At 36.5% G+C, this 12901-nt stretch overlaps 1 protein-coding gene across 4 annotated transcripts in view; it reads right to left on the bottom strand.

Moving 5' to 3' along the window:
• PTPRZ1 (protein tyrosine phosphatase receptor type Z1) overlaps positions 1-12901 on the bottom strand; it is a 184599-nt gene that overhangs the window by 122060 nt on the left and 49638 nt on the right. For all 4 annotated transcript variants that reach the window (XM_034671185.1, XM_034671187.1, XM_034671193.1 and 1 more), the window contains exon 2: positions 5677-5742. In XM_034671185.1, coding sequence (XP_034527076.1) covers positions 5677-5742 — 66 coding nt within the window. The remainder of the gene's footprint in view (positions 1-5676; positions 5743-12901) is intronic.

Here is a 12901-nt window from a genome sequence, read left to right as displayed (position 1 = left end):
ATGTGAAACATGTATTTGATCTACGCACAAGACATAAAGGGCTACGTGTCGTAGCACTTTCTACTGGTAAAAACTTTCTACTGGTAAGAAGACTGAACTACACAGCAGTGGGGCCGCCTGATCTGTCTTCACGTTAGTGGTGTCCAGAAAGCCTGCTGCCAAGTGCATTCCGTGCTCTGGCGGGAGGTCTGTGACACCCCTCACCTTCACTCAGCCAAGCAGAGACCCTACATTCTGACTGCTGAAAACATAGCACTGTGGTTCTTGTCCAGCTACCCTGCCCTTCTTCGTAAAACTAATCTAAGTATGTTGAAAACATTGGTTTCGACCAGCTTGTACAAAATATTAGCACAATCCAAACAGTATACAATAGGATGTGAAAATCTCCTGGCTCCAGGGGCCTTCCATAGTCTCATTCCTCAGGGGTCACCAGTACCAAACGGGTTGGTGTGTCTCTTTCCAGTCCTTTCCTCTATGTTTGTATAAATACATAATTTTTTACAGAAGTGATATAATGCTATGCATAGAGTTCTGGAACTTGCTTTTTCATTTCTAAGTTGGAAACGAGGCATGAACAGTCTGTTTAATATAAGGAGTGATGAATCAAAGAGGAAAATATAATATGTTAAAAAGATATTTCAGATTCTAGAAGTAAAGAAAGGCCCGGACAAGCCAAAAATCAGTCATTACTGGACACGGCCTACTTTCTTCTAGGTTGAGAGAAGTAAAACACTAAACCTAACTATATCCAAAAATAAATGCCAAACATCTAACCACGTTATATACCACCTTATATTATGGCTCTTTTGTTTTCCATAAGTTGTGTCTTCTAGTCTATATATTTCTTGGAATGGAAATACTATTTAGACAGAATATTCTACTTAAGGAAACAGAATAAATTCAGTATTTAAAGCCTCTTTCACTTTGGTATATTCAACCCAGTGTCTAATAGTGACTCTTGTGTGTCCTTTCTTACTTTTATCCAATGCAACTCTTCAGCTAAAGCTTTAAAGGTATCTAGGTTTAAGAACCCTTGAGATACATCAATATAAAATTTTCAACCTCAAGTTTCTTTGAAGTATGATGGAAAGGAAGCAACGGGATATTTTTTAAAGTCCAGGAAATACTGTATTTCAATAGTGACTACTTCCAGGATGAAACAGTAAGAGTCCATCCACTTCTGCTGATCTTATTGCTTCGTGTTACAAAGCTCTAACAACACAAACAGAAGGCAAATGTGTTGTCTTTGAGGATGGCTGACAGACAATATTCCCTTCGTTTCAGATGTACAACCCAGTGATTTGACAACCGTGTACGTTACACTATGCTCACCTCAAGTGTAGCTACCATCCGTCACCATACAACGCTATTATAAACTACTGACTATATCTCCTAGGTCATACCTTTTATCCCTGTGGCTTATTCATCCATACCTGGAGGCCTGTATCTCCCACTCTTCTTCCCCCATTTTGCCCATACCCCGGCCACCATCAGTTTTTTCACAAACAGAAGGAAAATTTTAACAACTCATATAATTGTGGGCTATGTGTTCATGATCTCAAAAAAAATAAAAAGAAAAAAGAAAAAGAAAAACCAAATGACTCATTTTTTTTTTCACTGAACTGCCTTTTTTTTAGGCGTTGTCATAGAAAATTTAAGGTTAATAGGAAGAAGGAAATTCATTTTCTGAAATCCTTAAATAAAATGTAGTACTATGGAAAGGACTAGATTTTCATGCTGACAGTCCCAGATTTATAATTCACTCTTTTATAGCAGTGTGACAAACAAACTTTGCTCACCTTCCTATAATAACTTTAAAAATGGGATTGTCGGCTGTATTTACCAACCCTGTCATTTCCCAGCATAATTACAGCATACATCCCAAATAGAAAAGTTGTTTTTAACCTATATAAAAAAAACACAACTGAACGAGTAATACCTCCTTCCCTTCCACCCTGTTTCTCCGCCCCTCCAATAGCCAGCAAGGATCAGCATTGTTTTCTTCACATAATTGTACAATCCTTCACAAACAACCTCAGCTGTAATGATTCCATTTCAATAACATTTGCTATTTGCCATATAAGTGGCTTATAGTAAAGCCCTGAGCTCTCTTACAGACAGACGTTATGCTTTTCTTAGTAATTGTTATTAATAGAATTCTACAGGTACAGGGGCGCCGGGGTGGCACAGCGGTTAAACGTCTGCCTTCGGCTCAGGGCGTGATCCCGGCATTCTGGGATCAAGCCCCACATCAGGCTCCTCTGCTATGAGCCTGCTTCTTCCTCCCGCTCCCCCTGCTTGTGTTCCCTCTCTTGCTGGCTGTCTCTGTCAAATAAATAAATAAAATCTTAAAAAAAAAAAAAAGAATTCTATAGGTACAAACATTCAAGGGCAAGTCCTTCCTTCTGAGATTGCAGCTAATCTGACAAATTTGAGAACAATACTGGAAGAAACAGAAACACAGAACTCAACAAGATAAGCTGTTACGAACAAAATTCAGGCTAAGATGTGGTCAAAACAAACTTACTTGGGCCACTCATAAAATTACTTAAATTTAAGAATCTTAAAACTAGGGCACCTGGGTGGCTCAGTGGGTTAAGCATCTGCCTTTGGCTCAGGTCATGATCCCGGGGTCCTGGGATTGAGCCCCACATCTGGCTTCCTGCTCAGCGGGGAGCCTGCTTCTCCCTCTCCCCTAACCCCTCCCCCCTGCTTGTGTGTGCTCTCTCTCTCTCAAATGAAGAAATAAAATCTTCAAAAAATTAAATTAAAAAAAATCTTAAAACTAATTTATCCTGAAATTTTATACAGTTATATGGTTTTTCATTTTCTAGGTGGAATAATAAGTATAGAAAGGGAAAATACTACCAAGCTTTAACTACTTGTATTAAAAATTAAAAGACAATAAATTTATGGCAAAGAATCCACATTTTCAATGTCTTGGCTTTCGTGTGATCTGCTTGGAAGAGATGTGTTCATTTGGATAATGGCTTTCATCTGTTTTCTTTTTGACATCTTAAGAATTCAGACAAAATAATTTCATCCATACTCACTTTGAGCTAAGCAGTTGTAAATTGTCCTCATCTGAAACGCTTTCTAGTCTCTTCCTAGGATCCTCAAATATTCTAGGGACAGATAATGTTCCAACCCAACGAGAAGCACCAATATAAGCAGAGCAATTCATTCTTCAAAATTCTCAATTCTGGAATATCCCCTCTTGAGATCTACCATCTCTCTCCCCCACCAAATGACATTTTTTAATGAGTCTACTCCTTTGATGCCCTAGACTGTCCCCTAAAGGAGCTAAAGCCAATAGGCCTCAAGTTATGAGCAGGATGATGAACTTGATTATAAAGCAAAGAATTGTGCATTGTTTAATGCACAGACCCATCCATGAAATCCTGTCCACTCTGTAAGCACCGTGTCTATACACGATTAGCCCTTCAAAGCAAGAGCTCTGTGGCCTCCCCCTAAGATAACAGGATATATTCAATAGCATGTGCCTAGACCCCCTGGTAAAACTGCTCTCTTCTCTTGAACTGATGAGGCCCATCCAGCTGCCCAAGGAGACAGGGCTGCTGTAAAACGCACACACTACCACTCTATACATAGGCCCTCGCTTGGGGTCGTGAGAACTCTAACCCTCTCTCTCTCTAGGCTATCGGTCCTCCATTTTCTAATTCTAGGTTTGGGGAGAATAGAAGATGCATAGATAATGCCCAGGTGGTGACCACAGCAAATAATTTCAAGGAGAACCACTGTGCTGACCATTGTGAGGCCATCTTCTACGGTTAGGGATCAACCCCAAGCATTCATGGTCTTAACTAATATGATTCTTATAGTTACTAGGGGGGGCAAAAATTAGCTGTAACTTTTATAAAATACTAGAATTTCTATTTTGGATAAAAAGAAATACAAAATGGGTTATAGTTGTCAGATATAAAGTTACATGGTTTATATATATAACATATGTTACAGTTGTTATATTTTATTATAAATATTATTTATATTACATATAAAAGTATATAAAATTTGCCATTTCAGTGGTAATCAAACAGAACAAATTAAAACAAAGTGTCATTTTTTTAACCTATCAAATTAGTTAAGATTTTCAAAATGACAATCATTAAATCCTGGCTAGTATTCAGTGGGGTAGTCACTGACTTATACTATATATAGTGTAATCTCTCTGGAATGCAATTAAACCACAGTATCAAGAATGTTGGAAGCATTTATTTTTTTTTTCTGCTTAGAAACTGCCTATGAAGGATTCTCTAATAAAGAAACAATAAAAATAAAAATAATATGCATGCAAAATACAAATGGACATCTCTATTCATCCATTTGTCATTGTTTATAGTAGCTTAAGCATCCAAAAATATAGGTGGTCAAAAATAAGACTTTAATTCGATGGAATAGTAAGCATACCTTAAGTACCATGATCATTAGGAATCATCATTGAAATGAGGAAATGTTCAAAATAATTTCTAGAGTAAGTTGGATGCATAATTCCATATAAAATATACAAAAATAATATAATAAAAACTGGCCTGAAAGGAATATACCTTTTTTCAAGTGAATATCCCTGGAATGAAGTGTTTTTTATACTTTTTTGTGATTTAATGTATTTTCTAAATTTTCCACAGTAAATATTTACTACTTTTTTTTAAAGTAGGCTCTGTGCCCAGCGTGGGGCTTGAACTCACAACCCTGAGATCAAGACCCGAGCAGAAATCAAGAGTTGGACACTGAACCGACTAAGCCACCGAGGTGCCCCAATGTTTACTACTTTTAAAGCGAGAATAAAAAAAGAAAGAAAACAAATGCATGCCTATCTACTAAATCCATTTTGTTTCTGCCCTTCATGTGTAAAATAAAGTCCAAGTTGGCTAGGCTCATGTTAAAGCCCTTGTAATCTGGTCACGTCTTATCAGCCCAATCTTATTTCTAATGAACACCCAACTCTGTTTCAGACGGTCACCAGGCCTGTCATGGGGCCATGCAGATTTGCCTCAGCCTCTTCTCGTCAGGCCTCCAGCTTCTCGTCTCCTCTAGTGTTTCTGATCATAAACCCTGATTGTAGCCACTTTAGGCCAACTTCAGAGATTCATGATGCTCTAAACCAAGTCTGGCAATCATACAAAAATAATTTTGGACCCTGATTCCAATTAATTCAGCAAAATAATTTAGAAGGAAGCCCTGCTGAGAGCAAAAATCTCATCAATATTTGTTAAATGAATGAACACAATCACTAATGTGATCATAATAGCAATGGCAAGTAACATTTATTGAGAGCTTCGTATTTATAAGAAGGCACTGTGTCAACTTCATTGATCTCATTTCATGCTCTGAACAATCCTCCACGTCACAGATGAAAAAAACCTGAGCCTCAGGTAGGTTATGTATATTTCCCAAGGAGGTACATCCAGTTTTGACTTGGGCTTCAAATCCAGCTGTGTCTGATACCAGTATTCTCTACACTACCAAATTGGCTAATGGAAGGTCTACTAGAAATCATTTTGCCTATAATATATTTTTATTAATCAATCTAACTGAATATCCATGAAGCTAAGTAAAAATGATGTGTTGAATTACAAAGTTTTCTTTCACATATAAAAATAGATATAAAACCAATAAAATTTTCTGTTGAATCTCATTACATAATGAAAGGTTTACCTGTATAGGACCAGCCAATCTCTTCAACAAGTTTTCTTTGTTGTCTGTAGTATCCATAAGCCCAATCTACAACCAAGAAAAATCAATTGATCAATGTGTAGAAAAATATATGTGTCCAAATTAAAAATATTTCAGATGCCCAAATCATTCATACCACAGATAGTCCTCAATACTCCTTCCCATGTCACCTTCCCGATGACTCCTCTCAATGCCAACCACCGTCATTATAGTCTCTGTTGTTCTTGTTCTCATAGTTAGTATAAATTTTAGGGGGCACATTTAAAAAATGCTGAAGTTCAGGTAGAAAAAGCAAATATTCTGGTTAAAGCAGGAGCAGCCTAGAGGGGTTCATCCCAAAGAAAGATGGGTCAGAAAGAATAATTTGTCCTACCTCTAAGTTCTTCTTAAAACACCCCCTAAGTCAAGTATCTGAGGTCCTGTTGATTAGAGATACTTTTAGGTTTGCAAATCAAGTTTGATCCATCAATGCGTCTAGGATACCCAGAGGTTATCATGTTTTCAAAATTTGTTTCCTTTTGCCAAAAAATGAAACTAGCCACTTTGAGGAAATGAGAATTTAAATGTGTAAATGTTGGCTGGGAGATAGGCTATGTAACAACAGTGTAGTCGACTTTGTCTCTTAGAGGAAACTTGATGCCCGAGTGAGGTAATACAGTGGAGAGTTTAGGCATCATAAAAGTGGATGCCTTATGACCCCAGGAGAGTGATTCTAGATCAAGAACATGGGGCAAGGGAGATAGAAAGGAAAATGGATGGAAGCCAAAGTCTCACTCTGCATAACTCAAAATTTTGCCAAGAGGCACACCTGCACTCAAGAAATTGGGGTGTAATAATTCATCCTCCTTTCTGTGCCATTGCCTGTTAATCCCAGGCTGTACTAACATTAACACCCCATTCAGCCACACTGTGGGCAAGATAAATCTTTGGGAGCTAGGTTTAAAACCTGGTCACTATAGACAAAACATTCTGTAGAGAAGGCTGCAGAATAGCTAGTTTACGAATAAACATGTGGGACATTACTTATTCATAAATGGAGTTTCTGTCAATATAGCTTTCATTTGAATACAAGGATTTTATACTAGCTCATATCACACCTATATTTAAATATATTCTCATCATTTGAGAAAAGAAACTATTTCTTCTCATCATTTGAGAAAAGAAACTATTTCTTCTCATCATTTGAGAAAAGAAACTCTATTTCTTCTTATTCTTGCTGCACAGTTATTTTTTTCTTTACTGACAATTCTCAATTTCAGGAATGCAAATATCTAAGGACACTGCAGCAATTATTTTCCTCTCATCCGTGTTATATACTATCTGATTAGTACAGCATGATAATCAATAACTGGTAAACTATTTCATAAAAACTAAAAAGCAGATCTGCTATCAGAAATGCATATTCTGAATCTATAGAGCACTCAAAACTAAAAAAACTTACTTTTAAGATATAAGGATTTTCTTTTGTTGTAAAACTTTGATTGTTCATAAATATAGGTAAATATTCTGTTGTCTGTATAGCACATTACAGCATATATTTATTTTTTATGACAGCTTTATTGAAATATAATTTACACATCATACAACTTATTCATTAGAGTGTACAATTTAATGGTTTTCAGTATATTCACAGACTTATGCAATCATCACCACAATTTTAGAACATCTTCATCACCCCCATAAGAAACTCCAGAACCTTTGGCTGCCCCAAGCCACCCCCATCCCACCCCCATATCCCACTGGTCCAGGCAACCACTATCTACTCTATCTACTTTGTTTCTATAGATTTGGATATTCTAGACATTTCATATAAACAGGATCACATGATATAGCGTTTTGTGACCGGCTTCCTAAATTTAGCACAATTACTGTTTCCAAGGTTCATCCATGTTGTAGTATGTATCAGTACTACATTCTTTCTGATTGCCTAATAGTAGTACATCACTGTATGGTAATCAAGATGGTCTTAAAGTTTTCTTCAGCTTGATTAAACTTTGGACAGGCTTCTTCCTGACTCTAGGCCCCTGGTCCCCCTTTTCTCAGGGCATTTAGTTTAGCAAACTTGTAATTGTAAATTGCTTCTCTGCCCCTTTGAGATGTAAATCTTTTTTTAATAGCCACATGCCAGCTTTATAGCCAGGAATGTACTATTCAAGGACATGGGAACCATCTCTTTGAAGGGTCATAGGACCCTTATCTCCCAAGTTTCTCTGAAAGGGTAGGAGCTTAATTTTGGTGGGGTGCCTTGCTCCAAGTTGCAAAAACTACTTCCTGTAATGAAAATATGAGTTTATTTTTTCCTTTGGATAAAGCCAATTAGGAAACAAATGGCCTATGACCTCCTACTAATATCACGCATCACTGTTCCAGTGGGTCTCAACATCAGCCGTAAAAAAACTCACCCCTACTTCATCAAAGTTGAATTCTGACTCGGTTCTGGCTTCTCCCCTCATTGCGACACCCCTGAATAAAGTCTCCCTTGCCTGTTTTGACAATGGGTATACCACATTTTATTTATCCATTCGTCAACTGATGGATACTTGGGTTGTTTCTTCTTTTTGGCTATTATGAATACTACTATGAATATTCAAGCCTATGTTTGTTTTTCTACTTAAAAAGTAATATTAGGTTAGTAATTTATTTTTCAAATACAGTTGTCACATAAAATGGTGATCACTGAAGGTTAAATTCTGGGAGCAAGTGTTTCTTCATGATCAAGAAATAATATACAACTGGATGTTAGAACGGGCCTCAAAAGGTCATTTGACTGAGACTTCAACAATCTACAAAAAAATAATTCCTAAAGATAAGGTAATTTATGCAGCCAAAATGTAAATGGTTTGTACAGGTAGTAAGTGGTAAAATGGAAGCAATAAGGCATTGCTCCTGCCTCCTACTTCACAGAGGCTTCCCCAGTATCAAAGATCCCTAACAACCTTGACCTCTTGGTTACTCTCTTAAGGTGCTTTGAGGAAGAACCCTTATAACATGTATGCTTTCAAGAGAAGCAAAGTAAAACAAAACCATGAAGTGGCCTAGAATTTAACCAGAAGAAATTACTTGAACAAATAAATTATGGAGAATTGATTATACATTTTTTGACCTGGCTGTCAGTTGAAATCTTCCTCTGAAATTTTGCTCTGGCCAGAAGGAAAAGATGTATTGTCATTTATTACATGCTTTAAATATAAATATTTTTTAAAAGTAAGACATTTTTGTCCTATAAATGCATTTTGAAGATTTCAGAAGATCAAAACCTACATTTAACAAGTAATCCATTGAAATAAATAAAACAGTAAGCTCCTGTTTTAATGATTCAGTTTAAAAGATGACAGCAAAATATCGGCAGATTTTAGCTTTCCTTGTAGGGCTTTATCACTACACAATGAGCATTTGTCCTTGGTTTTTAATTACTTACATTAAGAAAGCTTTTTTCAATACAGGATTCCCAGGTGTTGGTAGCTCTCTTCAATTCCTTTATGTATTGTTCCCTTAATTGTTACTTCAAACAATCAGTTACACATTCATATGCTAATTACATAGTCCTTGGGCGTGAGAGAGTACCCCACTTTTAAAATTCTACTTAGAGGTCTGATAGATGAGATGTGATAGCTTCAATGAACAAGAAAAAAGAAGCTAGGTTCACTTTTTTTTGTTGTATTATATACTTTGAAAACCAGTAAATCCTATATAAAATGAATCTATCAAAGTGCTTGCATGTTTTTAAATCAATTGAAATAATGAAATATAGAATTTTTTTTCAGCTTCTGTGAATTTTAGTTTCTTTCACTTTTATGTTTTGTTTCTTTCAATTTAAAATTATTTGCCAGGTCTGTTTTGTAGTGAAAAAACTAAGAAAGAAATTTCAGGAATGAATTGTACATGCAATGTACAAGCAAATACACATCATTAATTTTTTTTAAGGTTAAAATTTGTCCTGAAAAAGTATTCTTCATGAAGTAGCCTTCTGACCTGCTACCAAAATTAGGAGAAATCTCAGGCACCCTTAAATGTTCCTGTTTCAACATTCTATCTTGTACCTACCTTAAGCACCTACACATATGCAAGTATGTATGTGTGTGTATGTGTTTTTTTTATATTTCCTTACACTCAGATGATGGAAATCAAAGTCCCACCACATAGAAGATATAGTTTAACCTAGCTTTCTCTCTTCTTTTCTTTTTTTGCTCAAGTTCTTTTTAAAACAGCAACAACAGGGGCGCCTGGGTGGCACAGCGGTTAAGCGTCCGCCTTCGGCTCAGGGCGTGATCCTGGCGTTATGGGATCGAGCCCCAACGTCAGTCTCCTCTGCTTATGAGCCTGCTTCTTCCTCTCCCACTCCCCCTGCTTGTTCCCTCTCTCGCTGGCTGTCTCTATCTCTGTCGAATAAATAAAATCTTAAAAAAAAAAAAAAACAGCAACAACAAAAAATCTGGATACTCACTTCCTACTAGAAATACCATTATAAATATTTTGAATTATAGGGACTGCTTGCTGGCTCAGCCGGTAGAGCATGCGACTCTTGATCTTGGGGTTGTGGGTTCAAGCCCCTTGTTGGAGCTGGAGGCTCCCTAAAATTTAACAGAAATTAAAAAATAAAAAATTTTTTGAATTATAAAAACGCCTCTGATTTTGCCCTAAAGAAAGCCTCTGCCTCATGTTGATTAATAATTTCACCTGCATTACCCTATAATCTAGCAACAGTACTCTGACATCACACACACACACACACACACACACACACACACACAGATTAATGCTATAATGTGGCCAAATATGGCAGCGAGAAGAAATAGACTGGTCCTCTGAAAAAGAAACTTCAGGTAGAAAATAATCACAGATAACTTTTGAAGACGAGGATTTAAAACTAGATTTCTCAAGGTGGACTTTCCTAGAGTAAATGATACTTGCATATTTCACCAAAGAACTAAAGAGAAGGAGAAAAGGATGTTAGCTGATGATAGAAATCTGGAAAGGCAGAGGAGAAGGAACAGAATTAGAGATGAATTTTTAAAGCCGTTGAATAACACTTTGGCAGTGAAAGACTTGGGGAGAAGGACAGAAATATTCCAGGTAGAGGAAAAGCATGTGCACCAACAAGTGGTAAATTGTGGAACCAAAGGTTTGAGAGGCCACTTGGGCTCTCGTGTAGGGTCTGGATATAGGTCACCAGGGACTTCTTGGTGACAGCTCACCAAGATATAAGGGTGACATCAATTTTCACACTTCCTGTCCTCATCCTCCTGTTGCCTCTTACCTAGATTTATTTTGAAAAAGGAGAGGAGGTAGTCTGCTGAATTGACCAGAAAGCAGTGCGTATATTTCATTTTAAGTATATTTTCAAAATGTTAAGGAAGGGTATTAAGTAAGTAAATAAATAAATAAGTGTAATTGAAGTGAAAGAGGTTGCGGTGGGTGGGTGAAGAAAGGTAAGTGGTTGCTGACCACTTGGGAGAAGGGCTTGGAAAGCCCTAGACACAGTCTAGTGTCACCAGAGCAGTTATCATCCACTAAATCGTTTGGCATCAGACGTGCCCAAGATGGAAGTGACAGTGATGAAAGAGGCTGACAGTATGACAGTCATAACCGTCTCTTATTGAAAATAAAGCCATAAGAGACCTCTCAGAGGACAAAAGAGAGAATCAGAAATAGGAGTTCCTTTAAGAAGAGAATCAGCTTTTGATCGAAGAACACCTGTGAACACATTACTTGGCTACAGAAGGTTCTTTATTTCTTCAGGTCTTCTGTTGTGTGGTTTGATAGGAGAGCTCAGTTTATGATCCAAGTGACCTCACCCAAAACCTTGTTTAGTGAACTGAGGCGAACTTTCCAAGTAAAATTACATCTGCCCATGTGTAGAGGATAGAGTCTATACTATCATACATGGCAGATTTTTCTTCTATGGATTTTCCTGTCACTGAATGTTAAGAATTAGCTTGCTGTCAAACTGTGTTATAATACAGCCTGTCTTTACCTATCTGGAATATAAACTGTTCTCTGGTATATATGCAAAGACATTTGCAAAACATAATTTAGCTGATTATGATAATTCAGAGAACAGGCTTGTTTAGGATACAGTTAACAGTTCAAGCATATTTACTGCTAATCACTTCAGATACAACCGAAGGCCCTGAAAACACACTGCTTTTAAAAAACAGGTGCATATAATTTCCCCCTAAGTTGTTTTCTAATTTCCGCTGCTTTCTAGTGTTAGAAGAAGAGTTTTATTGGTTTTCTCCCCCCGCAAACGATTAAAAATAAAAGTACTTTTTACAGTCTCAAAACTTAAAGTGTAACTTATTGCCAAAGAGGATGGCACATGAAACCGGAATGTTAGAGACAGGGAAGGAATTCTGGAAAGAGATGAGTTTCTAGAGTCCAAGTGACCTCCTTATTTAAGGATAAGGTTAACAAGATGAAAAAAATGGTATTTGAGGCACTATATGAACAAAAACAAAGTCGAATGGAAAATTATCAAAGCAGATGGAAATACTGTGCATATGGATGATGTAAGAAAGCAAAAGGAGCCATTTCTTCCATATGCTTGTTTTAATAGTCAGACATCCAATTAAATACATATTTCTCACAGGACTAAGGAAGAGCTTGGAGGCGAGCAATTAAATTTTTATTGTCCTTTAACACTGAGGATGGTGTATGCTTTCACAGAGAGGATTTGTAAGTTGACAAGATGTCTACTAAACCTATTCAAAACTTTTCAATGAAAGCTCAAAATTTTCACGGGCTTGTCTTGGAAAAGCAGCTAGTGTTTTCTCTTATACTTAGATATATGTGTTTGACCTGATGTGATGTCTATATTCCTAAATTGAAGTATTTTCTGTTAAAAACATTTTAATACTTTTGATCTTTATCACATGGGCAGCAATACATCCCTCTGTCAGATAAATTAGAAAAACAAAGATAAGCAAAACAATTTAAAAAATCATCTAAAATCCCATCTCCTAAAGATAACCATACTTTACCATTTTTTACATGTGTATGTTTTTCTAGATGTTACACTATGCATATATAGAAAATTTACACTTTACATAAATTAAATTACACTATTTAATTATTTGGTGACCCACATTTTCTACATAATGATAAATCACTGATATCTTCTCAAGTTAATAAATATGGTTTCACAGCATCATAACAGTTCATTTAAAGAATTCTCTACTTTTGGATATTAAAATCAAAATTGATTTAA

This window comes from Ailuropoda melanoleuca, chromosome 1, assembly GCF_002007445.2.
Source record: "Ailuropoda melanoleuca isolate Jingjing chromosome 1, ASM200744v2, whole genome shotgun sequence".
NCBI lineage: Eukaryota > Metazoa > Chordata > Mammalia > Carnivora > Ursidae > Ailuropoda > Ailuropoda melanoleuca.
Note: the sequence above shows the minus strand (reverse complement) of the source record. Positions and strands in the feature narration are given on the sequence as shown.